The 27,682-nt window shown below is 39.1% G+C and overlaps 2 protein-coding genes across 2 annotated transcripts; one reads left to right on the top strand and one right to left on the bottom strand.

Moving 5' to 3' along the window:
• Positions 1-64: 64 nt before the first annotated feature.
• Positions 65-13,713, top strand: polr3e (polymerase (RNA) III (DNA directed) polypeptide E). Its single transcript, XM_037755827.1, has 21 exons — positions 65-234; positions 2,041-2,146; positions 2,383-2,433; positions 2,557-2,634; positions 2,725-2,840; positions 3,260-3,342; positions 3,577-3,684; positions 4,414-4,463; positions 4,583-4,702; positions 4,830-4,915; positions 4,996-5,040; positions 5,149-5,240; positions 6,476-6,596; positions 6,742-6,823; positions 7,341-7,400; positions 8,111-8,268; positions 8,409-8,470; positions 8,563-9,020; positions 11,707-11,784; positions 12,615-12,737; positions 12,815-13,713. Exons 2-21 carry the CDS (start codon positions 2,108-2,110, stop codon positions 12,869-12,871), a joined length of 2,067 nt encoding a protein of 688 aa, XP_037611755.1. The 5' UTR covers positions 65-234; positions 2,041-2,107; the 3' UTR covers positions 12,872-13,713.
• Positions 13,714-17,709: 3,996 nt separating this feature from the next.
• Positions 17,710-27,265, bottom strand: LOC119479918 (cerebellar degeneration-related protein 2-like). Its single transcript, XM_037755913.1, has 6 exons — positions 26,968-27,265; positions 25,555-25,667; positions 22,891-23,039; positions 22,631-22,798; positions 20,017-20,230; positions 17,710-18,989 (listed from the first exon to the last, which is right to left on the bottom strand). The coding sequence occupies exons 1-6, from the start codon at positions 27,047-27,049 to the stop codon at positions 18,387-18,389; spliced, it is 1,329 nt and encodes a 442-aa protein (XP_037611841.1). The 5' UTR covers positions 27,050-27,265; the 3' UTR covers positions 17,710-18,386.
• Positions 27,266-27,682: the final 417 nt, after the last annotated feature.

The following is a 27,682-nucleotide window of genomic DNA, read 5'->3' as shown; positions in this document are numbered from 1 at the left end:
ACCTGTAAATGCTAATTAAACTAGTCAGAAGAGATAACTGTATAGTGTTCTCGCTGTGCATTATGGGCACACAGAGCTCCTCCCCACGTGTCTCTCTGTGTGGAGCTCTCAGTCAACATGATGGTACCAGACTTCAGCTGTTAGACACTACTCCTCCTAAACCTCCACACAACCACCTCTCTGGACTGCTCACACACGGATGAGATAGCTAGAACTGTGCCTGGAAGTGTGCAGGTGAGAGATAAACATATTCTGGGTGTTGTTTTAGGAAACAAAACATGTGACTTGTTATTTTAGACTTGCTAATGCTAGGCTAGGCTAGGCTACTTAGCACCTGCATGCTAACTAGCTAGTGTCGTTGCCTGTACGTTTGTGTACATGGACTTTAAATGTTCAGTGTTTTACTGCTTTCTTTTACATGTGTTTACTTGTTATGTCATAATAATAATAATAACCCTGCAGTGTAGTGAAGGCCTGTGACTGGAGGATTTGCTGCTAGCTTGCTATTTAAGCTAACATAGCCTGACTTCTTTTTGTGAATACTTGTCTGTAATGAGTGTTATAACAATAGGACATTTTTTAAGTGTTAGTTTTATGTATTGTTTGTTGCACAGTGTTTGCATGAAGAGCAGTCCTTTTAATGTTGATTGCATTGTCTTGCATCATGTGAGGTTTACCTGGTTTAGGTCAGTGATAGCATTACTTGACAGACTGCATGAGCCAACATAGCCTGACTTCTTGTCTGTAATGAGTGTTATAACAATATGACATTTTTTAAGTGTTAGTTTTATGTATTGTTTGTTGCACAGTGTTTGAATGAAGAGCAGTCCCTTTAATGTTGATTGCATTGTCTGACTCATGTTGACTGCATGAGCTAACCCAGCCTCTAATATGACTTATTTTTATGAGTACTTGTCTGTAATGAGTGTTATAGCAATATGACATTGCCTTTTTTTTAAGTGTTAGCTTTATGTAGTGTTTGTTGCACAGTGTTTGCATGAAGAGCAGTCCTTTTTAATGTTGATTGCATTGTCTTGCATCATGTGAGATTTACCTGGTTGGTGTCAGTGATAGCATTACTTGACACACACTGCATGATCATGGTCTGACTGTGGGATAACTTTGTGGGTTTTCATGGTTAAACTTTCTGGTTGTGGATTAATTGGAAATAGACCCTCTGCTACAGATCTTCACAACACTGAAACAAAATAGTTATGAACCCTGATGTAACATTGAATCACAATGTTCTTGTTACTGCACCCAGTAGCTACTAGGACTAGACAATATATTGTGATTTTGTATTTATTTTTTTTCAAATCTAATTTTAGAAAAACTGTCATAGTGTAAAGACACACCATAGAATAAAATCTGAGTAAAAAAAGTCACTGTGGAATGGCTACTATGGGCTCTAATATCATCACACATGAACACAGTTGGATTAGTTGGATCCACAAGAGTCCAGTCAACCCCAATTTATGTAATTCCATGTCTGTTTAGGGACCCCTTGCCCAAAACTGCATGTGATTATCATAAAGTCGGCATGTCTGTAAAGGGTTGACTTATGGGTACCCATATAATCTATTTTCATTCACATATCTTGAGGTCAGAGGTCAAGGAACCCCTTTGAAAATAGCCATGCCAGTTTGTCCTCGCCAAAATTTAGCATAAATTTGGAGCGTTATTTAGCCTCCTTCCCAGTATGACATGGTTGGTGACAATGGATTCCTTAGGTTTTATAGTCATATGATGCCAGTATCTTCACTCTACCTTTTAAACTGAGCCCGCTACAACCTCCAAACGACAGAACAGTGGCTGTCGGATATTTAGGAGGTTAATTAAAAATCGATACAGCGCTTTGGAGAATTAATACAGTATTGTAAAACATAATATCGCGATACTCATGTGTATCGATATTTTCTTACACCCCTACTATCTACCTATCTGCTCTCTTTATTACCAGCTTGGGTGTCGTCACTTGTAGCAACAGTGATGCGTAGCTGTAGAATATATTACTATGACTTATTGTGTCTTTGTCTCTAGGTTGGATCTTTGAGATCTGCTGCTCCTGTTTCATCTCCTCTCCCCTCCTCGCTCTGTTCACATCAACATGGCCAGCGGGGATGACGATGACCCCATTATAGAGGAGGTATGTTTGCAGTAGTTAAAGGATAAGACTGAATGAATTTATCCTGATAGCTGCCTGTGTAGCTTATTCCTCTGTTCCACTGACCTCCAGTGTTGTCCAAAAACGATTTAACCCATTTGTGCACACACATACAAACAGCATCACAAACAATCACACACATTGTAGAAAAGGCTGCTTGAATGAGAAGATCTATCAGCTCAGAGAATAACTTTGATCAATGTTTCTCTTTCATTTAGATCGATGTGTATCTTGCCAAAAGCCTTGCAGATAAGCTGTATCTTCTCCAGGTAATATTTTCCTTTGTTGTCCCTTTTGTTGTTTCTATAAGTTATCTCAACTCTTTTAAGTGTGATTGATGTAAAATGTTCAAAGTGTCACAAGTCACTCACTATTGTGTTTTTCTGCCCCAGTACCCTGTCCGACCATCCACTATGACCTATGATGACGTCAACCACTTATCAGCGAAGATCAAACCCAAGCAGCAAAGGGTAAAAAACAAGGGGCTTTTTTCTTATTTTATCATCCATCAGTGTAGAACATGTTTGTAATGTATTTTTTTGTACCACTCCATAACACAGGTGGAGTTAGAAATGGCCGTCGACACACAGAGTCCAAACTATTGTCGCAGCAAAGGAGAGCAGATAGCTCTGAATGTGGACGGCACGACGTATGACGAAACCAACACCTTTTCAGCGTACGTCTACTGTTAAAGCTCATCTGCACACAACTTAATAAAATTAAATTAAAAAAAAGTAGTTAAAAAAGGGAATCAATACAAAGGTAAATAAATAAAGAAACAAATTAAAACAGAAATATCAATTTATGTCACATTTTATCAATTAATTAAAGCCTACATTTATTTTTAATATTATTTTTGTTACATTTAATGGAATATATTATTTATATATTTTAGATTTTGGCAGGTTCTGTCCTCCATACCATGCTATCAATCTTCTCATTTAACTTTTGGCAAGAACACAAATAAGCGTACATCCCCAAACTGTTCCTTTAACATTAGATACGTGTTGGCAGACTTTTCTTTGTGAATGAAGCTGAATAATTAGCCAGTTATGTCTCTGGACTGAGCATTCTTCTCTTACTCTTCTTCTCCAGGAAATTGATGGATAAACAGTCCTTCTCCTCCATCCAGGCCACCACCAACACCTCCAGATATGCTGCTGCTGTGTTTCGCAAAGGTCTGATCTGATCCTGTAGTCCACTTTAGCACTGTGCTTGTATTTTGGTTTGTTTAATCTCGTTATTGCTGCTTGTTAACACACAGAGGTCACTCATATGTTCAGAGTCCATGTGAATCTTTATCAGTGTTGCCCTTTCTTATCTGCGTTATTTTTACTGTGCTTACATGGAAGATATGACCCACAATCAGAAAGTAATTGGGTTTTTGATTGTTTTATTTTTCATGACAACAGGTGAGCTTCACGTCACACCTCTGACGGGAATCCTCCAGATGAGGCCGAGCTTCTCTTACCTGGATAAGGCTGACACCAAAACCAGAGAGAGGGAGGCGGCCAATGAAGGTGTGTTCTTCAAAATTAAATAGAGAGAGATTGGTGTTGATCGATTTTTTTTTTTTTTTTTTTTTTGGGGGGCATTTTCCATTTTTATTGACAGGACAGTGGATAGAGTCTTGAAAGGGGGGAGAGAGAGAGTGGATGCGGAAAGGGCTATAGGCCGGATTCGAACCCGGGCCGCCGCGGTCAGGACCTTAATACATGGACGCCCGCTCTACCAACTGAGCTAACCCAGGCGCCCTGTGTTGATCGATTTTTAAGTAACAGAAGATCATGGGGCAATATTTTTTCATTTTTTACTGTTTTTAATTAACTCTCATCGTTCACAAACACAATAACTAAGATAATGAATTCAGTATATAACAAGGACTAGTAACATCAGAATCTAAAACATGTATAGCCTTTTTTAAAGCTGTATCATAAATTGACCACTGTTTATTTATTCTCAGGCAGCATGTGCCACATATTCCACTCTTTCTCTTAGAGACACTCTCTCTCATAAGCCCCTTTTTATACAGAGATCCTGCAGTACTGCTGTAGAGAAAAGACTCATTACACCGGCTTTGTCTTTCACAATAGTGGTGGCGTCTAGTTTGCTTCAGCTCTGTGACTACCTCTGTTTTGTTAGAAAGTAGATTACACTAGATGCTTTTATCAGCTTGTAAAAATGGCTTTAAGCATTGTGGTAACTGGTACGATGACGACTGTTATATGACCAGAGTCTTTTGTCTGCAGGTGGAGATTCCTCCCAGGACGAAGCTGAGGAGGACGCCAAGGCCATTACGGTGAACACTTGCACACATTCACTCACACAAACTCATGATTACACTGACTTTATTTGTCAATGTGAGCCCATCATTTCTAAAAAATAAAATAAAATAATCTGTATGTGTTTCCACTCCAGGTGAGGTTTGCTCGTCCCGAGTCGGAGCAGGCTCGGCAAAGGAGGATCCAGTCGTACGAGTTCCTCCAGAAGAAGCAGGCGGAGGAGCCCTGGGTCCACCTGCACTACCACGGTGCCAAGGTAGGAGCACTCATTGTTAGGGTACTAGTCATAAGCCATTAATTTTGAGTCCATAATGGAGTTCGTACTTGTTGTCAGTAGATCTTTTCACCATGAGTGTTGTCTTTGTCATGTTGTTTTAATTCAGGATGGGCGCTCAGAGCATGAAAGGCAGTACCTGTTCTGCCAGTCAGTCGATGCCTCAGAGAACTCTGAACTAGTCAAGACTCCTAAGTGAGTATCAACAAATGACATTTGAATACATCTCCAGGTTTTTCGAGAAACCGCTTACATGCTCACTCTTATTTTTGCAGGGAGTACCTGGCAATGCTGATGCCCCCAGTTGCAGAGGAAAAAGTGTAAGTGTTCCTCACACTTCTATCCAATATGAGATTTAAACAGGATGGCAGTTTCAGAGATGCTTTATTGACGTTTTCCTTCTCTTCGACTGTTTTTCTGTACGTCAGTGTGAAGCCAGTTGGTCCCAGTAATGTGCTCTCCATGGCTCAACTCCGCACTCTGCCACTGGGAGAGCAAGTCAAGACGCTGATGAAGAATGGTAGGACAACACTTTTAGACAAATCTTATAATTTTTAGACAAAACTGAGCCAGGAGCTTAAGCAGGTAGTCCTTTAATCACAAGGTTGGCGGTTCGATCCCCAGCTCCTCCTGTCCGCATGTTGAAGTGTCCTTGAGCGAGACACTGAACCCCAAGTTGCTTCCGATGGGCCAGCGCCTTGCTTAGCAGCTCCGTTACCATTGGTGTATGAATGTGTGTGAATACATTATTTTTATTTAAATGTCAGATCAGTGTCCAAGTAGTCCATGCAGTTTTTCTTTGTGCCAGACGGGGGCGACAAAGCATTAGTATCGATGTCAGACATGAGGTTGTTTCAAACTTTATACAGAATTATTGGATGCATCCAAACAATATGGAGGACAGAACCTGCCAAAATAATAAAACTAAATAATATTGAAAATAAATGTAGGCATTAATTAATTGATAAAATGTGACATAAATTGATATTTCTGTTTTAATTTGCTTCTTTATTTGTTGACCTTTGTATTAATTCCCCATCTGTCTACTCTTCTATTTAGTTTTCCTGTTTATTTATTTTGATTAACTTTGAAATGTATTTTTGCATTTCTAATAATAATAATAATATCATAATAATAATAATAATAATAATAATAGAGGAATGTATAAAGAAGAGATTAAAAAGGGGGGTAATGCAAAGGGGGAAACCATACAGAAATAAATAAATACATCAATTTAATAATGAATAAATACATTTGAAAATAAATTAAAAATAAAAGCAAAAATAAATTTAAAAGTTAATAAAATAAATAAATAAAAGGGAAAATTAAATAGATGTGTAGATAGATAGGGGAATTAGTAAAAAGATAAATAAATAAAGAAGCCAATTAAAATAGAAATAGAAATTTATGACACATTTTATCAATTAATTAATGCCTATATTTATTTTTAAAATTATTTTTGGTACATTCAATGGCATATTTATTTATTTATCAAGTAATTTATTTATTTATTTATTTAAGATTTTGGCAGGTTCCATCCTCCATAAAACAGAAATGCTGTCAGCAGGCTAGTTTTCAGTTTGCACTCTGAGTGGCTCTGTCAGTTTTAACAACCTTTAGTTTTCTAGCCATGTTTTTCTCTTAGTACATTTCTCACAACAATCCTATTTACACCATATATAACTAGCATTCAGTTTTGATGGCCTCCTCAGAAATGTTTTATATTTCCTTCCCCATGTCTCCTCTCGTCTTCAGTCAAGGTGATGCCGTTTGCTAACCTGATGGGCCTGCTCGCCTCTGGCACCGACTCAACCGCAGCGCTGCGCTGCATCCAACAGGTGGCGCTGCTGGTTCAGGGCAACTGGGTTGTCAAGAGGTGAGAGAGAATGTCACTGAAAGCTACACACAGATTAAAATGATGTGTTGTTTAAAATGAGCTCTGCAGCCTACAATGTGTGTGTGTTCTTTATGATTAGATATTTCTCACATTAAACTCTACTGTATTTTGTTTTTTTCTGCAGTGATGTTCTGTATCCTAAAAACACCTGCAGTCCTCACAGTGGTGTCCCTGCTGAAGTGCTCTGTCGTGGCCGGGACTTTGTGGTGAGCTGATGTCACTGTTTACCCAAAATTAAACCAACAACAGTTGAGGCTGTGCAATATGGCCAAAATCTTTTATCACGATATAGGTTAATTCATATCTCCACAACGATATGTATCACGATATATAGCATGTTTTCTAGTAATTCAAAAAATAAATAGTCTATATGAAATAACCAAGTGGTAAAGCTTATTATCTGTGTGCTCCAGTGTGAATTAAATACTTGACAAATGATAACTACTGAATATTTTTTCATTTTATTAGATTGCATTCCTAGGGAAGGAATGTAAAGTTTCGTCCAAATTACATAAATATTGCTGTAACACAGCTCGGCAGCTGGTTTTTAAACATCACGAAAGAAACAATATAGAAAAAATATGAACGATAGTCATTTTTATATCATTTGACGATATATGTCGTCATATCGCCCAGCCCTAATAACAGTGCAATGCTTGATGATGTGTTTTGTGTTTGGTCGACATGGTTTTAAAGTCAGTGACTCATTTCTTTCTTTTGTAGATGTGGAGGTTCACTATGGAGCGCTCTGTGATGAGAAAGGAGATCACATCCATCATCAAAGTAAGACCATAATCCCAAAATTGTCTGACTCTTCCTGCTTGGTAACGACTGCTGAAGATGGCCCAACAGTGTGCATCTTTGTGCCAAAATAATTTAATTTCATGGAGGTTTTGTTCGCAATCATGTTGTGTAAGTTTACCATCATGGAAATGTTCGCAACATTGCAAAAACTCTTTAATTGTTTGAGACACTCGGCCTCGAAATATCCACCACCTCCTCCAGAGGCTGCTCTCATGGTAAATTAGTCTCTTGGGTGTTCAACACGTTAGCAAGGAAGTTGTTTGTGGAAGTGTGATGCTTTCACCTTCTTAATTTCACTTGTTTTTAGAGTGGATCTGGACTGAATTGGTTGGTTATATCCTTCTGATTTATTGTAGAAATAGTGCAGGTACTAGATACAATAGCTAGCCTCTTCAAGTGATGTGGGGATGAGATGAATTTGCATTAATTGTCGTGATTGCAAAACCACATTCTTGTTAACACGGCTGAAGGGAGCTCTTTATGCGTGTGCAACAAAAACAAAAACGTGTTCACCTTGGAGATGCTCCGTGCCGCCACAGCATTTCACGGTTGTTTAGATGCTGGAGCAGCTTCACTGAAGCAGGAGTGTCTTTGAACGCTCAACTGCTTCCTGTCAGCTCAAGGCTGCAGTTGTTCCGTTCATTCAGGTAAACGCAACTAAACAAGTTCTTCCTCCTGTCTAATGTCAGCTTCCTCCAGAGGATGTGAAGGAGTTCCTGGAGCATGTGGCCGCTCCTCGAGTCAACCGGGGCTGGGAGTTCCTGCTGCCTACTGATGTAGAGTTCATTAAGAAACAGCCAGACGTTGCCCACAGGCAACACATGCTGTGGCTTGGCATCCAGAGCAAGTAGGTTCCACTCAAAGAAGCAGGAGGAATGTTTTTGTTTTTTTACCTGAAGAATCAGGGTGTCAATCATGGGAGTGTTATTAAAATGCTCTTTGAGGGTTGTGGACTGCTTTAATTTGTACCAATCTCTTTCCTTTAAGGTTGGAAAAGGTCTTTAACTTCTCTAAAGAAGACTTCATGCCAAAGAATTCCCCTCAGCCTGGTGAGTACCGAGCTGTGTTTCTAACAGCCTCCGTGAAAATTCAACATTCAGCAGAAATGATTTTAACTTGAGGTGTCTGTGTTGTTTTCCAGAGCCTGTCCATGTCAGCGGGGAGCAGCGTCTAAAGATGGCACACGAGCGCGCTCAAGGAAAACAGCCGTCCCTACAGAAGGACCTGGACGCCAGACGGGCAGGAAGCAGCGTCCACGTCAAACAGGAACCCGTCAGCGACCGGGAAGACGAACCCATGGACACCTCCTCCTCCATCCCCAACGGTTCTATCAATGGTTACCCCAGTGCCACCTCCCCGGCCTTCGATCACACTAACGGTAACGGAGGGAGTCCCGCCAACACGCCGTCCCTGGAGCTGCAGGACTTTGTGGTCAAGACTTTCAAGAAGCATTTTGTACTGACGCTGAATGAGTTTAAGAGGCTGTTCGGCCTCCACCTGGCCTCCATGCCGGTGGGACGGAGCGTCTTCACCTCCATCTCGGACCACATGCTGCAGGACGCCATACTGCTCTGCCAGTGCAAACAGATAATGGTGCCTGTGAGTATTCACGGAGGATTTTCATCTTCTACTATCAAAACACAGGAGTTACAAAGTTTTGGATGTGAAACTCCAGTTCATTCTCGCCGGATGCTTCTATTTTACTTCCTTCTCTCAATCTCAAGCCCGTTACAAAGCCTGTTTAAGGCGGGATTGTTGCGCTGTTATTCCGCCTCGCTGTTCTGTATGAAAGGTACAAAGGCGGAATGAGGGAACAGAGTTGTTCCGCCGGCAGCGGAGGTAGTCGCAGAGCCAAGCCGACGTCTGTGTGACGACTACACACACACATACACACTAGATGCCGACGCTGTTGTGTTAAACGTTACGCCTCTTTTGCTCCGGTGATGCCAGCGTGCTATCTAAAATCACACATCGGGGGCCGCTGGCGGATCTTCTTTGCATCAGTATTTCTACGTCTCTGTGTGAAAGCGGCTTTTGTCTTTGTTGTATCATTTGTGTGCATACTCTTGTCACTGCAAGGCCGCGTACAGACTGACGATAGTGCAGCATCAGTCAAAAAACACTGCAAGGGGCTGCTGCACTGATGTGGGCATGTTGCAAAAGTTATTGGTGAGAAAATGAGGAAATATGAACCCAGAAATTCAGTTTGAAGGATTATCAGGCGTTAAAACATCACACAGCAGTTGATACTGCTTTCCACTTCGATGGCAGCAACAGCTTTTTCCAGATCGACACTTGCTCATTAACCAGTGTAACAAGTTATCAGTGATTAATCGATTAGATGATTGAGGATTTTTATCAAATCAAAGTCATTTTTTATGTAAAAATGCAAAAATAATTCACAGGTTCCGGCCTCTCAAATATGAATATTTACAGCTTCTCTTACTCTTCTATCATAGTAAACAGGAATATTTGGGGTTTTAGATTGTTGGTCCGAAAACAACACATTTAAACACATCACCGTGGGCTTCGGGAAATTCAATTAAAAAACAGTTAATTAGAACATAATTTGTGGATTTATATCCACAACGTCTGTATGGTGTGGATAATATGGATAAAATCTTCTATCACAATTACAGTTGAAATGGTTAGTTGTTTAATGGATTAGTTTACCTGCAACTATTTTGATAATCGATTAATTTTTTAAAGCAAAAACTTTTCGAACGTTTTCCAGCTTTTCAAATGTGAGGATTTGTTGTTTTTTCTCACATATAATAGTAGGTTGAATGACTGTTAGTTGGACAAAACCAGCCATTTGTAGACGTCACTTTGTGCTCTGAGAAATTATAATGGCCATTTTTCACAATTTTCTGACATTTTATAGACATTAAGCGATTAATTGATAAAACAATCGGTAGATTAATTGATAATTGAGGAAGAAAGCTGTGTTTTTTTTGACAGAGCTGTTACTGATTTGAACATGATCCTAATAATACTGGTATCATTTCTGTGATGCAGGATGATTTGATGACTCTTATTTGGCCTTGTTTCACTGCGTGTTTTTCAAACACGTCCCCAAACATTAGTAGGTCAAAACTTAATCTGATTTCTGCTAAAATCGGCTCGGCTCAAAGGCCATCATACCTCAGGAACAAGCGGAAGTGAGCGTCTGTTTCACCTGTACATCAGGTTTAGAAGAGCTGAGATTACTCCACCTTTAGTCTCAGGATTAAGAGCTGCTGCTTCTACTCTGGTCCCCGTCTTGTTAAGAGCTGCCTGCGGGTGATGAATGAGGTGTTTTTTTTTTCTCAGCTTCAATGCAGCTATCAGCTTTCTCAAATGGAGTAACGACATTTAACGGTCGTTTTGCTTGTGAGTGCTTTGTTGCTTGTAAAGCAATAGGTGCACTGAAGCAACGCAAACCTGGTTCTCAGGTTCCACTGAAGTCCCAGCAGCCACCTGATCCCTCCGTGTGTTGGTCTGTCCCCTGTTTGTAGGCTTAATATAGATGGATGTAACCTGTTGTGGCTGTTTTTGTAGCTGTGTTTTACTTGGTGTGGCGTTTGCTCGTAGGGCGTGGAGCGGCGTGGTCCGTACTACTTTGTCATCTTGTTTTATTAAGCTGCCAGGTCTCCTGCCAGGACCAGCCCTGGTGCTGGATTAGGTCTTGTTCAGTCTGTATGCTTGACGTTGGAGGATTTTAACCACCGCAGGGGAGGGAATGGCCGGACGCCATCTTCGTTATGCAACAGATTATTGGCCTCAAAGCAAAGCTCATTACTGCCTCAGCGAGGGACTATAAGCTGGTTTGTTGTTTACAAACACGGGCAGATCTGGAGTCAGGCGATTCGCCTTCTACGTCACCGTGAACATTATTGTTTAGATGTGTGACGGTTCAGAGATCAGCTTTGAGTCGGTGGGTCTGGGTGGTAATCCTCTTTAGTGTTGGTCCTATTCTTGTTTTGGGCATTAACAGACAAATGAAGTGTCTGAGAGAAGGAAAAACAATGCTGTCATTTGTTAACTATTGCATAAAGTGGCAGTTGCACTCTTGAATGAAAGTTTTGTTGAACATGCATGCTTTATTATGTTTGTAATAAGCACACTTACACCAGTCTAGACACAAATTTGTATTTTGTGACTGCTGAGAACCTTTACTGGTGTGTGTTTACCTCCATGGTGCATGATGAGAGAGAGGAAAAAGCATGATTTATCTTAGCAGGTTTAGGGATTTGAACTGGCAACCAATGCATTTCTAACATTACTGTTTCCCTTCTAACTTCAGTTTCCTGCTCAGACCAAAGCAGCCCCCGATGAACAGAAGGTGTTTGGTTTGTGGGAGACTGGAGAGGAATTCGACAAGGTAAACACTTTTTGAAACAAGGTTTATAGTAGCTTCATAACATCCTTCTTGACTCTACATGCAGCTGAAACGCACCACAAACCACGAGTCAAACTGAACCGATTTGCACATGAATTTCAGAAACCACACGCAGCGCGTTGCAGCATGTGTTGCGATTGGCTAGTTGCGTCACAGATGCAGAAAAGTAGGACACTGTTCTGTTTGTCGGCCACAGCCAAAGTTCAAGAGGCCAAGCTGCGCGCAGAGTGTGTTTTTTCTCTCTGGTTTCTTTTTTAAAATGTGTAACGGGAGGCAATGATGGTTGACTTATTGTAGTATTTAGTGTATTTTAGCTGTAAATATCCATAGATATAAAACAGTAGATGCATGACGCCACACACACCGAAGTCACGCCCGTAGCTGCCAGTAGCTCCTCACAGGAAGCTGATCGGGGCGTGCTCTGGCTTGCCGCACACAAACACATTACTTGAAGCCTGACGAGATTGATTTTTGTGTGAGATGTGATCCTGTGATTCTCGGGTGATATTGCGAGATCCCAACGGACTTCCTGGTTAAATAAAGGTAAAAACAAACAAAAAAAACACTTCGGTTTTCGTACCAATTACACAAACAAGATATAACATGTTAATTAGTGAACTTTCGAGGTGCTGGTAGGTGGATTTTGTTATGTTTAGACAGAGCCAGTCTAGCTGTTTCTACCCCATTTCCAGTCTTCCCAGTTGGCTGAGATGTGCTGATGTTATCTAACTCTCGGCGAGAAAGCAACTAAGCGTATTTCCCAAAATGTCGATCTATTCGCTTAAATGAATTCAATGTTTTTCCCCTTTCAGCAACGTCGGCTGCTGTATGACGTCTTCAACAAGAACTACCGCGTCAGGAGGAACACGATACAAGTCAAACTGGCACAGGAGTTTGGAGACGTCCCGAAGGCGGACGTCGACCGGCTGCTCAATGTGAGACGAGTGATGACACTGAACATCCACCTTTTTTTAATGTAATCACTGATCTAACATGTTGTTTGTTGTTCCAGGAGTGCTGCATCAGCCACGCGGGGATGTGGTACCTAAAGGGAACGATTCATTCCTGACGCTGAGAGCCCGCCCCCCCACCCCCAACCTTGCGGTCACCGTCAGCCAATCAAATCCTCTCCCGGGTGTCCAGTGGGAGGGCAGCCAGAGAGGTGAGAGCCAATCACAATCACAGCTCGCCCGGCTCTGAGGGCGGGCGATTGGAGGACAAAAGCTGTCCGCTCTGCTCAGAACATGACGTTTTTCTCGTTTCAACTGAAGCATTTCTGACATTAACACGAGCACTCGGACGCAGCGCGGAGGATAGAAACTCCTCACATACTCACACTAAGAGTGTCTGACGGGGAAAATATGAATATACAAAAATGAAGAAATAGCAAGATATATATATCTATATATATAAAACGGTTTATCAGTAGGTTTTTGGATTTTTTTTGGACCTCGTGTTTGATTATTTTAGAGTTCAACTTTTACCAGATCAGGATGGCGTTTACTATTGAAAGCAACGTGGCTGAAAGTGCTTTCACTTTACTCCTGATTTGTAAATTTTGCCAGAGAAAACACATTTTACTTTATCGTATCATCAAATAAACCCTTGTGGGTAGAAACCCTGATTTTGTTTTTCATCCATTAACTGAAGAAGTTATTTTTGATCTGACTTGTTTAAACAATATAAACTAACTGAGTATTTATTCCACCTTCAGTTCACAAATGAGCTTTAAAGTCAGATTACAATAGAGAGCCTGAGTCATGCTGAGTTCACTTCCAGTGGACCAACATGGGACCTTATTTCGGAAAAAATATGTATGTTAGTCAACGGAGAGACAAATTATTTTTTGATCCTGTTTGAATTGCGACATGAATCACACATATGTTTGTCAATTTAAAAGAAAACTTTGCAAGTCAAGAAAGTCGCAGTTTGTCGTAGTTTCATTTAGTTTTGTGTGAAACCGCTCAGTGAACTACATCTCTCGTCTCGCACAATATACGTCACCAACACTTAGCTATGTTTCACGCACAAATGAAACGTTATCTTACCTGATATGTTTTATCCAGCGACTCCTAGTCTTTTTATCAGCCAGGAAGAGAAAGAACGAGCGAGACACACAGGCATCGTAGCTTCAGCGACAGAGAGACGTCACTTAAGTGACTTTTGGGTGTGTCGTCTTTTCTAATTACGTATTTTCACAGTCTTAAAACAAACTGTGTCTTTCTTGACTTGCAAAATTATGTTTTAAATTGACATATGTGTGATTCATGGTGCAATTCAAACAGGATCAAAAAAATATTTGTCTCTCTCCGTTGACTACTGTACATGTTTTTTCCGAAATAAGGTCCCATGGTGTCCACCGGAAGGGGCAGGACTTGGCCTCTCTATTAAAACGTGTGAAGGCACGTAAAGAAACGTTGCCAAATTCACGATTCAGCAAACCTAAAACAAAAGGGAGTAAAAAAATGATCCGGAAAGTCCCGGATGTCGTTACGCTCGCTTTGTACAACTGAAATCATTTCATATTTTTGGCAATCATGGACCTGGAAACTGTCGCATCCAATGTGTCTTTCCCCACATTTCTGTATTATTCAGTGGAATGTGCACTGAGGAAAAAACGATTAGAGGAAAACGTGGATTGAAATGGCTGATGTTGATGGTTGAATGTAGAGTTTCGAACGGTTTTCCTTTATGAGAGAGACTCATTTTGATGACGGCCAGTAAAGATGCAATTTTGAATACTTTTTTTGGGGTCATATTTTGAAGATAAATCTGTCGGGATTTAATCCATTTGTACGAACAAAGTGAAACGGATGCGTCGACGGTTCGGTACAAACGCTGGACCGCCATCTGTGCTGCTATCTTGAGCCTCCATCTAAAGTGCCTCACGAGACAAACTCCCATTCATTCATACATACACAGGATAAGAGGAACAATAATACTTTGATTCTCATTGAAATACTTTTGAACCTTCAAAGAGTGAAAATGTAGTAGTGCATCATCAAATAATGACCGCTGTTTCTTTTTCATTGGTTTGTTACTTTGCTCAATAAACATTGTTAATGTCAACGTATCTGATGTATTTTGTCATTATTAAAGTCGTCAGTGGTGAGATGTTACGGGATGGAAACCTCCAAATGTCAGACCCTGATTAGTGAGGTGACATTTATATATTTTATACAGTATGATTCATTTATTTTTAAAAACAGATTACAGTCTAATATTCATGATGTTCGGTGCAAACTGTTCCTTATGCAAAAAGAAAGAAGGCCTGTTCATGTTCGGTTCAAGTCTAAACATCGTCTCATGAAAAACAACTACAGTTTGGAGCTTCATGTGAAATTGAATATAAATTAAATTTAAAGATCAGTTATGTGCATTTAATTATTATCTAATGAAACAAGCAGATTTAATTGTCTCCATATATAGAAAAAAATCTTTGATTTAGGAGATGAAAGACAAAATTCTGTCTATATTTAATTTCTCATGTTGATTTAATGGCGTAACTTTTTATTTTATTTTAATGTCTGATGAGTTCTTTTAAACAACAATTTTTTATTATTTTATTTATTTACAGTACTACTTTACAACCCTATCATTGCTATTATTTATTGAATGGTTAGTTGACTGGTTGATTAATTTATTAATTAGTTTATTTACTTATTTATTATTGTCTTTATTCCCTTCAGCTCAAACTGCTTATTTATGTTTTTTTGTTATTTGTTTTTTTTCCTTGACTCCTTTTCTCTTTCAATAAGATCTTACTCTTTCACTCAGGTTTTTTTTTTATTCTTTTTATTTATTAATTTATTATTTTTTTCTATCTCTATATTGCCTCCTACTCTTATTTTTACTGTTATTTTTATTCTTATTACTAAAAAAGATCAATAAGATAATCAGGCTTTTATCAAATCTGATTTTGGCCTATTTGAAATCCAGAGGAAAAGTGTCTTTCAGCACAAACCTCTAATATCCTGTTAAATATTACTTTGACATCATATTTACTCACACTTTCTGAAGAGACTTTCTCCTTATATGTTCTCTAATTATTCAATATTAATTTAATTTCATACCTTCTCAAAATTACTACTAACCCCCTCTGTATTTCTGCTTATTGTGTTGAAAAGGCTGGTTACATATATTAACATAACCCCAAATTCCCTTATTTTTAATTGTTTGTGCTATAATTTTGATTAGATGCCTCAGCAACACCGTTTCCCCTCGGGGCTCAGCGACGTTACATCTCTAATTTTAACTCTTAATGATTCTTCTTTGTTGTCTAAAGTTTTATTTCCAGGCTGATGTGTTGAGTTTGAAGTGCAGCAGCGTGTCTGGATGGCTGACGTCAAAGCAGTTTTATTACATTATATATTATATAATCCTCAAAGCGTATCAGTGATTTATGATGTCCAAGTTTAACTGCAGACTCACTCGGCAAAAATAAAAGAGACACAAATCTGCCGTCTCGTCTTGCTTCATGTTTTATGGCTCAATCATAAACCACGAGGTCCAATCATGAAACAGGTAAAAACACATCGTACATACTCCAGATTATTCAGGACACTTGATAATAACTACCTTTAACAGACATGTAAAGTGTCAGATGGGCATTGATAATGTGCAATTTTCTAAAGTGCATCTCAATGTGATTTCATTGACATCTACAGACCGAGTGCTCAGTCATCTTAAGCTTAACAAAGACAAACAAACGTCAGGCAGCAAAAGCAACAGAAGTGCTGCTAAGAAAAGCTTCTAATCAAACATGATATATAATAATACATAATATATCAGTAGGCCGTTACATTATCAAATACATAGAGTTAGTCTTTTGGTAAACCTCAGAACTTCCCTTTAATATAACATTCACTCACGTCGTCTAACCTATCGTACAATAATCAAGTATCATTTTTTGAGAAATAGATGTTACGATTACAAAAGCTTCCTAAACTCCATCACCAACAGAACAACTTGCATCGGTCACTCTTATACGTAAAACTATCACCAAGAAAGGTACCTTTTCATTTTTTTTTATAGTTGCAAAGAAAAAATAAATTAAAAAAGTTCACATTGGATCACAGGAGCTCAGTAAACAAAACAAACAGCAGATACAGCGATAACATTTTATTTTTAAGGATCCGTAATTTCCTGATCATTTTCTATGAAGTTTCCTGGAAAGAGGGATTCAATTTTGGACTAATTACAGAGAAATTTATGGGGAAGTTATTTGAGTTTAATAGAGTTATAAGCAGAAAAATTGACTTAAAGCGAGTAGAATGTATATTTTTATAATAATTTATGACTCGGGTCACTCGTAGGGATGAACCTACAGAGCATCGTCACCTGAATCCGCAGCTCTCGGCATTACAGAGCTTTCTAGTGAGCTTCAACTTGTTCTTTAGCTGTCCGTCACACAACTTCTTTGTTTCGGTTCACTCTCACCGCTCTTATGGCGTTGCTTTCAGCCGCAGCAGGCAGCTGTTTTCAGTACAAACGCTCTAAAAACCCTGTGTACACAGTTAGAAGTTGGTAGAGACCAAAAACAGAGCTAAAAGAGAGTGAATATTGGACCAGAAAATCCAAATGAATCATAATTTACTGCTAATAAACAACTGAATTCAGACAAATTTCACTGACTAAACGACTTTTTAGGTCACACTAGAGATAAAACAACTGGTTAATTAGTTGATTAGCTGTTCAACACAAATCAGCAACAATTTAGATAATTGATGAATCATTTAAGATGTTTTTTAAAGAAAGAAATCACTGGTTCCAGCTTCTCAAAAGTCAATATTTGCTATGAGAGTAAACTGAATGTAGGTTTGGGTTTTGGACGGTTGCTTGGACAAAACAAGACGTTTGAAGACGTCAGTTTAGTCTCTGAGAGCTTGTGATGGGCTTTTATTTTTTTATTTTCTGGCATTTTATAGACTAATTAGTTTTTTTTAATAATCAGTAATGGAAACGATCATTAGTGTCAGTTTGATTTCCAGAGGAATTGACTTGAATGAAAGAAATTTACTTGGAAACTTGATTTTCCAGATATATTGAATTGTTATATTGTTTAGGATACACCAGCAATTAATTGAAATTGTTTAATTGGAAGAGAACCAGTTGAACAAAGCCTCCATTTTCTCTATAATTAGCACCAAATTACATCTTTACATCTTTTCCAGGAAGCTTTCTGTGGATTTACGTCTTTCTAGGAAACTATTGGACCCGTAGAATAAAGTGTTACCGATACAGCTCATGAGAGGAAGACCCAGAAATGATTCCCTCGGGAGCTTGTTTGTGCAAAGTGAGGTAGAGTGAGTGCACAGTAGAGACGGCGGCGTTAGGCACTGGTGTTTCTGTGCAAAATGAGCTACATGTGAGACATGAGCTGCTGGTGTTTGGCCTTGTTGTTCCTGCATCACTCTCATCTCTTAACCCCTTTTGCATGGCGATCACCATTTCTGGGCAAATAACATACAGTAAAGTGTAGCTAGCTTCATGTGCTGCTGTAAGAGTCTTTCCAAAGAGTCGCTCTTTAACTGGAAGACAAAATAATTAATCTTGCAGCAGGTGTTTTTTTTATTGAGAAGCTGCTAATGCACGATAGGCAGCACTTCACCAGCTGAGGGTCTCCCTCGGTTGTCAATCAGGTCCTCTTTGGTTTTCTGAATGCGGGAGAAAATCTCCCTGAAAAGTTCCTTGTACTCCGGCTGGTGAAAGTCCCCCTCAAAGTCCTCCATGTCTGTCAGAGCAGGACAAGCAAGAGACGCAGTCTGGACCGAGTCTTGGTTCTGCTCATCCTGCTGGCCCAGGTGGCAGCGCTGCAGCAGCTCGTCGTACTTCACCTGCAAGGCACTGTACTGAGCGTCGACCTCGTTGAGCAGCGAGATCCCACGGTACTTCACCACCTCGGCCCGGCGCACGCAGGAGCACTCGTGGTCGTAGATCCTGTTGGGGGAGTCGGGGGAGTCGGGCATCTGCGTGGCCTTCATCAGCCGCTCGCTGTCCCATTGCTTCAGGACCCAGGGGCTCTTGGGTGCAGCAGCGTCGCCCTCGTTCTCCTCCTCCGGGTTGAGGAACATGGAGTTGGGCAGCAGACTGTGGATGCCGTCCGGCCTGGTGGATCTGGTGCAGGAATCTGACTTCCAGAGCTGACGAAGCTCCTCGGCCTCACGCTCCAGCTCGGACACTCTGGCCTGAAGCAGAGAGGAAACAGAGAAGATGTCAGAGAGGACAAATTCAATCTGAACTGTGAGAGCATCACTGACATGTTTCAAGAGTGAGTCAGTGATGCTTTACAAGAGCAGAGTGACCAGATCCCAACAAACCAAATGTGGGACAAAGATTATGTTTGTGTGGGACAATGTGGGAAACGTTACCATGGCTGAGAGGTACTCTACAATTTTGTTATAATATCCATCTAACTTAAATAATAAACATTTCTATTCTGCCCCTTATCTTGTAACATCTCTATGCTTTACCCGAATGCATCCATAGGTCGGCACATTTCTTTTTCAGCGTTTTCTTGTGAGACTCACATGAACTGTGACGCTTCATGTCGTATTCCTACTGTGTGAAATTGAAAAATAACTGGCAAATTTCATAAAAAACTCTGAGAATCTCCTTCCGCCGGCTCATACATACTTATAAGTAGTTTCGCAGTCTTTGTTGTAGCTGCTCTTCCTTTTGTCTGTGGTAATTTCCATCATATTCTGCATAGCTTGACTTTGCGGTGACTCACAATTGACTCACATTTTCACAAATTTCACAGCCCTGTGATGACAGCCTCCCCTGCTTTCTTCACAGCCATTGGATAAAAGCCAGATTTTAAAAAGGTGTCTGTTCTGCAGTGGTTTGACTTTTGAAAAACTAGAGCCAATGACAATGTGGGACATCGTCTCACTATGTGGGATGTGGAATAAAAATGCTGTGCAGTCCCTCGTAAAGTGGGACACCTGGTCACCCTATGTGAGAGTGATGTAAAAGCATCCTTGTGCTGTCACTGTTGTTTACTTCATTTTAGAGAATAATAAGTTGACTCAAAAAAAAACAAAGAAGAGTGGTGCAGCAGACATTTTCTCTCTGATTAATATGTTGAATCATTCTTTATTCTGACAGAATTAATATATATTTTATGCCATTGTCTCTAGACATTTCCTGTTGTGTAACGTTGTTTGTTGTTTGTGTTTCCTGTGCAAACAAACACACAGGTGGAAGAGATACCTGACAGCCCTCCATCCCCGCCAGCTGCTGCTCCAGCGCTGCATTTTCACTGGCGAGCATCTCGGCATCTCGCTCCGACTCTTCCCTCCGGGCTCGCTCGCTGGCGAACTGAGTCTGGAGGCTGCGGAGGGATTGTCGCAGCGACGCCTGCTCCTCCTCGCGCCACGACATGTCAGAGGACTCGAGGTCGACCGAGGGTTCGTCGTAGTCGTACCTGCACAGAGACACAGACGGTCAGAACTATTTTTATCACACTTTCTTGAAGTCTTTGATTTCTGTCTGGATTTTTCAATATGATTAATGTTGATTATCAAAGCAGACGATATCATTGAAGGAAGAGTTTGTCATTTTATAATTACAAAATCTTTCCAGGACTGCTGATGAAGACCACGTGATGTCTAGAGCAGGTGAGTAAGTGGACCTTGAGTGGAGGTTGTTTTGCAAACCGTTTTATATATAACCTTTATCAAACCATGCAGGCTGATAATGTGTCTTCTCTTGCACAACGGACTTCAGCATTTTATCTTTCACTTATGAGCTTCTTAATGAGGCAAAACAAAGTGCGAGGTGACAGGAAGTCACAGACGACAACGACATGTACCAAAGGTCACGAGCCAGGGTCAAACTCACAACACTGTATATGGATAATGGGATGTTTAAAATTGACGGAAAAGTCGTTGTCGCTGTTGGGCTTGAGTTTGCCATGTTATGATTTGAGCATCGTTTTTATGCTAAATGCAGTACCTGTGAGGGTTTCTAGACAATAATTGTCATTGTTTTGTGTTGTTAATTGATTTCTAATAATAAATATATACATACGTTTGCATAAAGCAGCATATTTGCCCACTCCCATGTTGATAAGAGCATTAAATACTTGACAAATCTCCCTTTAAGGTTCATTTTGAACAGATAAAAAATGTGCGATTAATCGCGATTGAATATTTTAATCAATAGACAGCCCTAGTGTATACAGTATTTTTTGTTAGTATAAGCCAAACCAATGCACAGCTGTAAACAGAAAAAGAAAGTATGTACAGTAAGACAATACAAAACAGCAGATAAGGCCAAGAAAAGCACACTAAGTGAGGAATCAAGAACTTATCAGTAGAAGCGAGTAGATTAGAAATCAGCTGAGGAATCAATATCAGCCTCACAGAGACATTGAGACACGTTCGCGCCCTCCAGCTCAGACTTTGACCTCTTTCCTTCCAACCTCATCCACCACAGTTCAGACCAGTCTCAGTGAGATTTACATCCATCTTACATCCTGGATGTAAATCATCCATACAAGAAACTAAACTCAGTGAATGAGTGAATCTGTCACACCTTCACATGACGGTCCAGGCTAAGAGGAAGTGACCACAGCATGAAACATTCAGAGTTGCTGTGGGTGGTAGAAATGGCAGACTGCCAGCGAGTAGGATTAGTACACATAAAGCCAGGAGGACTCAGTGGAGGATTTTCTGCTTCCCTTCTTGAAGCTCACAAAGAGCTTTTGGATCAGTGACAAAGCATTTAAGATTTATTTTTTACCAGGTACCTTAATAACAAAAGTTCTTGATTTAAAAAAAAACACCTTTTAAGGCTAAATACATCAACAGAAGACATTGACTATCACCAGGATACGTTAAACTTTACCAGTTAGATTGTTATCTGCGGGTGTCGGCCCATTAATTAGCAGTTATTTGGCTCTAGCTTCATAATAGATATGAGAGGGGTACAACAAGCTTTTTATCTGACTCTCCAATAGAGCTGCAACGACTAGTCGAATCATCTATTAGTCACTATTTTGATAATCGATTAATCGTTAAAGTAATTTTTCATGCAAAAATGTAGTTTTCAACCTCTCAAATATGAAGATTAATCATATTATGTTATCATATTAAACTGAATATCTTTGAGTTTTGGAAAAATTATCGCGAACTATTTTAATAATCGATTAATCGTTAAAGTAATTTTTCATGCAAAAATGTCAGAAAATGCAGTTTCCAACCTCTCAAATATGGAGATTTCCTGCTTTTCTCTGTTTATATCATATTAAACTGAATATGTTTTGGTTTTGGACAAAACAAGACATTTAAAGACATCTAGGATGAACATTTTTTTCTATTTTCTGACATTTTATAGACCAAACAACTAATTGATTAATCAAGAAAATAATCGTCAGATTAATCGATAATAAAAATGGATAAAGTTGCAGCCATACTCTCCAACAAACCAAAAGCTAAATATATTCAACTGTTTCATATAAAAAAGAGAAAAGAAGCAAATCGTCACATTGAAGAAGCTGTAACCACAGAATATTTGGCATTTTTTCTTGATAAATGATGAATCAGAATTATTGTTGATTAATTTTCTGACTAGCATTTGATCGATCAATCGACCAAATAACTGTCTCAGAACTAAACTCTTATTTAATAGTTTTTTCAAGTAATTTAATTTAATCTATGAGCCCAAGGTGATGTCTTCAAATTGCTTGTTTTGTCTGACGAACAGTCCAAAACTCAAAATATTAAATCTATGATGATATAAAACGGAGGAAAGCAGCAGTTTGTCCACTAGTTGATTAACTGACAAAGCACTACTGGTACAAACAGTACTGGATTGTCCTCACCTGAGTGTGTTTTGCAGCTCTTTCAGGCAGGACACACTCTGAGCACTGCGCGGCCACTTCTCTCCGTGCGGAGGCTTCAGAGGTTGAGGAGGACTCAGCTTCAGCTCTTCCACCTGATGCTGCAGCTCCTCCACCTGCGTCTGCAGCAGCTCCACCGTCTCCATCAGCCTGCACAGAGAAAAACAGGTACAACACACTTTTAAAAAACTGTCCACAATCACTTTTCTGGAACAGATAATAATCCACATCTGCAGTCTCACCCCTGGATCTTCTGCTGCGCCGTCCGGTTGTCCAGAACCAGTTTGCGGTTGCTGGTTTCCAGCTCTCGGGCCGACACGTCCAGCTGCTCGTACACTTTAGCGTGCTGGTCATTGACCTGCCGGAGGAGGTCCACCTGCTTTGTCAGGTACTGGAGGAGATGACAGAGGGATGAGAGTATATCATCTGCTATAATGACCAGACAGCTATCATTATATTAGTTAAGTTGATTATATATCACACTATAATAAAAAATATAGTAAAAAATTAATTTATAAAGCACATTTCATACAAAAAGATACACATAAAAAGAGATCCAAGAAAGAAACAAGCATATTAAAACACAACCAATTGTTGTGGGTGAGTTTTAAGATACTGTTTGACGGACTGCGACTTACAACAAAGAGAAATCATGTCTTAAACCTCCTTTTTTCTGATTAATCTGAGTGGCTAAATGTAATGTTTTCACTACAAGACATGAAATATGTGGATAATCCAAACAAATCAATAATAAGTAGGTCAAACTAGCAGCAGAATCAATAGTTTCTCATGATTGAAATGGTTCTCATATGGGGGGAAAAAACACTGATTAGTATTATTATTATTGAAGGTAGGGTTGGTTAAGATTTTAGAAAAAAAAATGTTATATTACAGTAGTTGAAATTCTCATTAGCAATCAAAAAATCCAATGCTCGGACAAAAAAAAAGAAACATCTGGTATTTGTGGCGGTCGCAGGACTGTAATAAATCCGTCCAATCATTTTATTCGGCCCAAAATGGCTAGATTTAGGGACTTTAGGCGCTAGTGCTTTCACTAGAAAACAGTTGGCAACACTGGGCTGGGTTTTTCGGTTAGATCATTTTTAAATCTATTGCACTCATGTAGTGTCTCAAGATCACAAACCCTAGCTTTAATTAGCTGTTTTAGCAACTAATCATACAATTTCCCTCCAGCATAACAGCCAATAAATAGAAGTTTAGCCTTAAAGAGACAATCTAACATTTTTGTTTCCCAGTAACACCTGAACGTCTCTAAATCAGTGGCTCCTTTAAGTAATAATTTCCTTAAGAACAGGTTATCTTATCAGCTGTTGCAGTGAGGACACTTTGAACCTTTCTTCATCTAAATCTGTCTGCTGAAAATCAACAGACCGAAACATAATCTTCGCAGCTCAGTGTCGGCCTGCACAGACACACTGGACATAAACAGTCAAAAGTCAATGAATGACATGTATGTAGAGGTAGTGTGTTGAAGTTGAACAGGTTGGCTCTGTTTTTAAAACTTATTTACGTGGCTGTATTAGCTTCCTTTCATTCTAGTAAACAGTGACAGTAAAGCAGGTAATTCATTAATTGCAACACAGGTCATGAGCTGGAATCAGACGTGTGACGTCACAAGCATCCAGTAAAGGTCTTAAGAGATTAACTCGGAGTGTCAGCAGCAGCGAGAGAGGAAGATTTAGAGCCAGACGGACCTTACTCAACGAAATTAAAACTAGCAGTCCGGAAAATCTGCAAAAACCTAAAGCTGAATATTGAATTTCTGTAGTTTGAAATAAGACCTTGAACTAATGATTCAGTTAAAGTTCTACTGTAAATCCTACATGCACCTTTCTTAAATCTGCATACAGCAGCCAGGTTCTCCAACAACAAATATAAACAAAATGTCTTCATTTATACACATTTATATTATCTAACAAATTATACATCATGATTAAATTGGTTATGCTTTCCATAATAATGTTAGTATACCAAAAACATCCATGTAAATTGTTGCATTATAATGCAAAAGTTCCTTTATAGAGACATGATACTTTTAGATTAATACTGTTAATAAATTAAACTCGGTAAATAATGTTTTATTTCTATCTGTACTACTCAGAGCACTGTTTTTACTGCATTGTCTTTGATTTATGATAAGTTCTAGCATCTTTTTAGGAGAATTATCTATAGATATAAACATCATTATTAATGTTTTTAACCCCAAAAATGCAGGAGATTTGCGTTGGGATCAGTGTTGTCAGATCAGATTGACAGTTTCCACCCCAGCCACAACTTAAAATCTGCCCAATTCAACAACAAACAGCCCAAATCACAACAGAAAAACGTGTAAAACCATAAAACCATTACAAGCGCAATAGAGTGTATGCGCCCTCTCAAAGTAGTGCTATAATGTTGGATGTTACAGGAACTGTGATGAATGCAAATGCAGATCCCACTGTTCTGATTGCATAAAAAGTACACTTTTTTACTCAGATTTTATAAATATGGTGGCGTATTTTTATAATGTGACAGTTTTCCTCAAATTAGATTTTAAAAAAATCGCAATATATCGCCTTGCTTACAGCATCGCAATATATTGAATCTTAACCCCTGTATCATGATACGTATCGTATCGCCAGATTCTTGTGCCCTACTCACAAGCTGTGTCCTATTTCCTCCTCATCCCCAGTGGGAATGACGCCCTTGTACAGCAGCATGTTGTATTTTTCTTTTAGGCTAATTTGAGGCCTTTCTAATGCAATATAAACATGTGATAGTACAATTTAATACAGCATTTAAGAGGTAATCAGAGCTCTTCCCAGTCCAACTCTCTTATTTACAGTATATTCAGGTCCTTGGATAAAGATATAAAGTCCTAAGCCAGGTGACAGACATCTCTTTACCTCGATCTCCTGCAGTTGCTCCTGGTTGGTGGAGTACATCTGCTGCAGGCCTTGCTCCAGCTCCCTGTTCCGCTCCAGGAGACTCTTCCCGAGCTCGGCAGCCAGCTGCAGGTCTGCAGGAGAGACGGGGTTAGGAACCATCAGTGCTCTCAGAGCTCATACAGTTTAAGTCTCACTGATGGAGCCATTAGGGACTTTACTCTACAAGCAGCTTTGTGGGGTTTTGTTATTGGTTGGCAGGAGTCCAGTAACCCACTGAGTTTATCCACCTTTATGAACTGGATATGTGGTTGTGGAAGATGTGTATGAATGTGAAATTTATATATGTTGAGTGAATTATTGCAATATTTGCATGAAGCAGCATATTTGTCCACTCCCATGTTGATAAGAGTATTAAATACTTGAAAAATCTCCCTTTAAAAAGGTACATTTTGATAAAAACAGATAAAAAAAAATGAGCAATTAATTTACAATTAAATATTTCAATGGATTGAGAGCCTTAGTTTTAGGCTCTATTGTTATATGTTTTAGTTCATTTTTATGGTGATTACTGCAGTAGTTTGTGTGGAGGAAGGTATTTCTGTCATTTTGGTACTGTTTCTTTTAGGGATTGTTTCACTTTTGTTTGTGTATCCAAGGAGTTAAAAGTTAAATTTGAATTTATAGAAAACTAACTGATAATGAAATAATTGTGAGTTGCAGCCCTACAAACATTACCAAGAAATATGAGTCTGTTTGAGACACAAGCAGCATAAAAACAACTTCACTTTGTTATTAGTGTAACACAAATATGATGTTGTATATATAGTATGTATGTGATAAATCTAATGTACTTGATTTCGAACCCCAGGAAGACTAACTGGTGTCATTGGTATCAGCTAATGGGGATCCTTTTTAAATAAATAAATAAAGATGCAAGGTCTTAATAGGTCAGGACTGCTGGTTATTTCTTATGTACCTATTAAGTCACCTGACTCAGACAATTACTATTAAATCCCAAATAAATAATAAATATATTTTACACACACAAACCCATAAACTTCAGTGTAAAAGCATGAAAGAGATAAATGAAAAAAGCCATTTCCTCATTTCAGACCTTTTCTGTTTTTTCACTTTGCCGCATATGTGAATGCCCTGCTGACTCCTTCCTTCCTTTTCCTGCAGCCTGTCAATGTGCTTCATTTACACTAAAACAGCTTGTAGACTAAATAAAAACACCCTGACTGATAATATTAAATATTACATGCTCAGAAAATTACATAGAAATTCCTACAAATGTAACCTGCTGTGCACCTGCAGGGGCTTAATAGTCAAATGTCCTATAATTAAGAAGCCCCTATGTGTGTTATTAATATTATAAAAAAGGATTAATATGGTTTCAATTAGAGACAAAGACTGGAAAGGAAATTGTACCATGTTCAAGGTCTTGCTTGTCGTACCACGGTTCCTCCTCCTGGATCTCAAATTCCTGCTCCACAATCATGTCTGTCAACATCTTCTTCTTCTTGAGATCAGTCACACAGTCTGAGGATGAATCCGAGTGTTTAACATGACAAAGAAGACAGAGTTTAATAAACGTCCTTCCTGCTGCTGTCTGTCTGCACGCCTCTCTGCAACCGGCACCGGTGTGCGCTCATCTCCACACAGACAGACAGACAGACAGCTCACTGCTGCTGCTGACGACTCTGCTGCGCTTCCGGTTTCAAAATAAAAGCGACCTCTTTAACTCCTCTCTAGTGGCTCCCTGTGGATTTAAAAAAAAAAATCAGTGGAAATGAATAACTGTTTTTTTTTTTTACATTTTCATTTTTAATTATCATTGTTGTAGGTCTAATATATGACGGTACGAAGGAGTATTAAGGCCACATAGAGGAAAAAATAAATAAATCTGAGATTTCGAGAATAAAGTCATAGGTTTACAAGAAAAAATGTTGTAGTATTATGAGAATAAAGGCATAATAATATAAAGTAGTAATTTAACACATTAAACACATTAAAGTGTTATTTTCTTTTTTTCTCTCGTAAAGTTATGACTTTATTCTCGTAATATTACAACTTTTTTCTCGTAAACGTCTGACTTTTTCGTTGTAATACTATGACCTTATTCTAGTAATATTACAACTTTTTT

Source organism: Sebastes umbrosus, chromosome 20, assembly GCF_015220745.1.
Source record: "Sebastes umbrosus isolate fSebUmb1 chromosome 20, fSebUmb1.pri, whole genome shotgun sequence".
NCBI classification, from domain to species: domain Eukaryota; kingdom Metazoa; phylum Chordata; class Actinopteri; order Perciformes; family Sebastidae; genus Sebastes; species Sebastes umbrosus.
This window is presented reverse-complemented; position numbering and strand designations above follow the sequence as displayed.

Coding starts and splice junctions, on each gene's coding strand:
- LOC119479918 (XM_037755913.1), bottom strand. CDS start 27,049: ATGTTGACAGACATGATTGTGGAGCAGGAATTTGAGATCCAGGAGGAG. Junction 25,668..26,967: donor CAAGCAAGACCTTGAACATG/GTACAATTTCCT, acceptor TCTCTCCTGCAG/ACCTGCAGCTGGCTGCCGAG. Junction 18,990..20,016: donor CGGGGATGGAGGGCTGTCAG/GTATCTCTTCCA, acceptor TCTCTGCTTCAG/GCCAGAGTGTCCGAGCTGGA.
- polr3e (XM_037755827.1), top strand. CDS start 2,108: ATGGCCAGCGGGGATGACGATGACCCCATTATAGAGGAG. Junction 2,841..3,259: donor GAAACCAACACCTTTTCAGC/GTACGTCTACTG, acceptor CTTCTTCTCCAG/GAAATTGATGGATAAACAGT. Junction 3,685..4,413: donor GAGGGAGGCGGCCAATGAAG/GTGTGTTCTTCA, acceptor TTTTGTCTGCAG/GTGGAGATTCCTCCCAGGAC.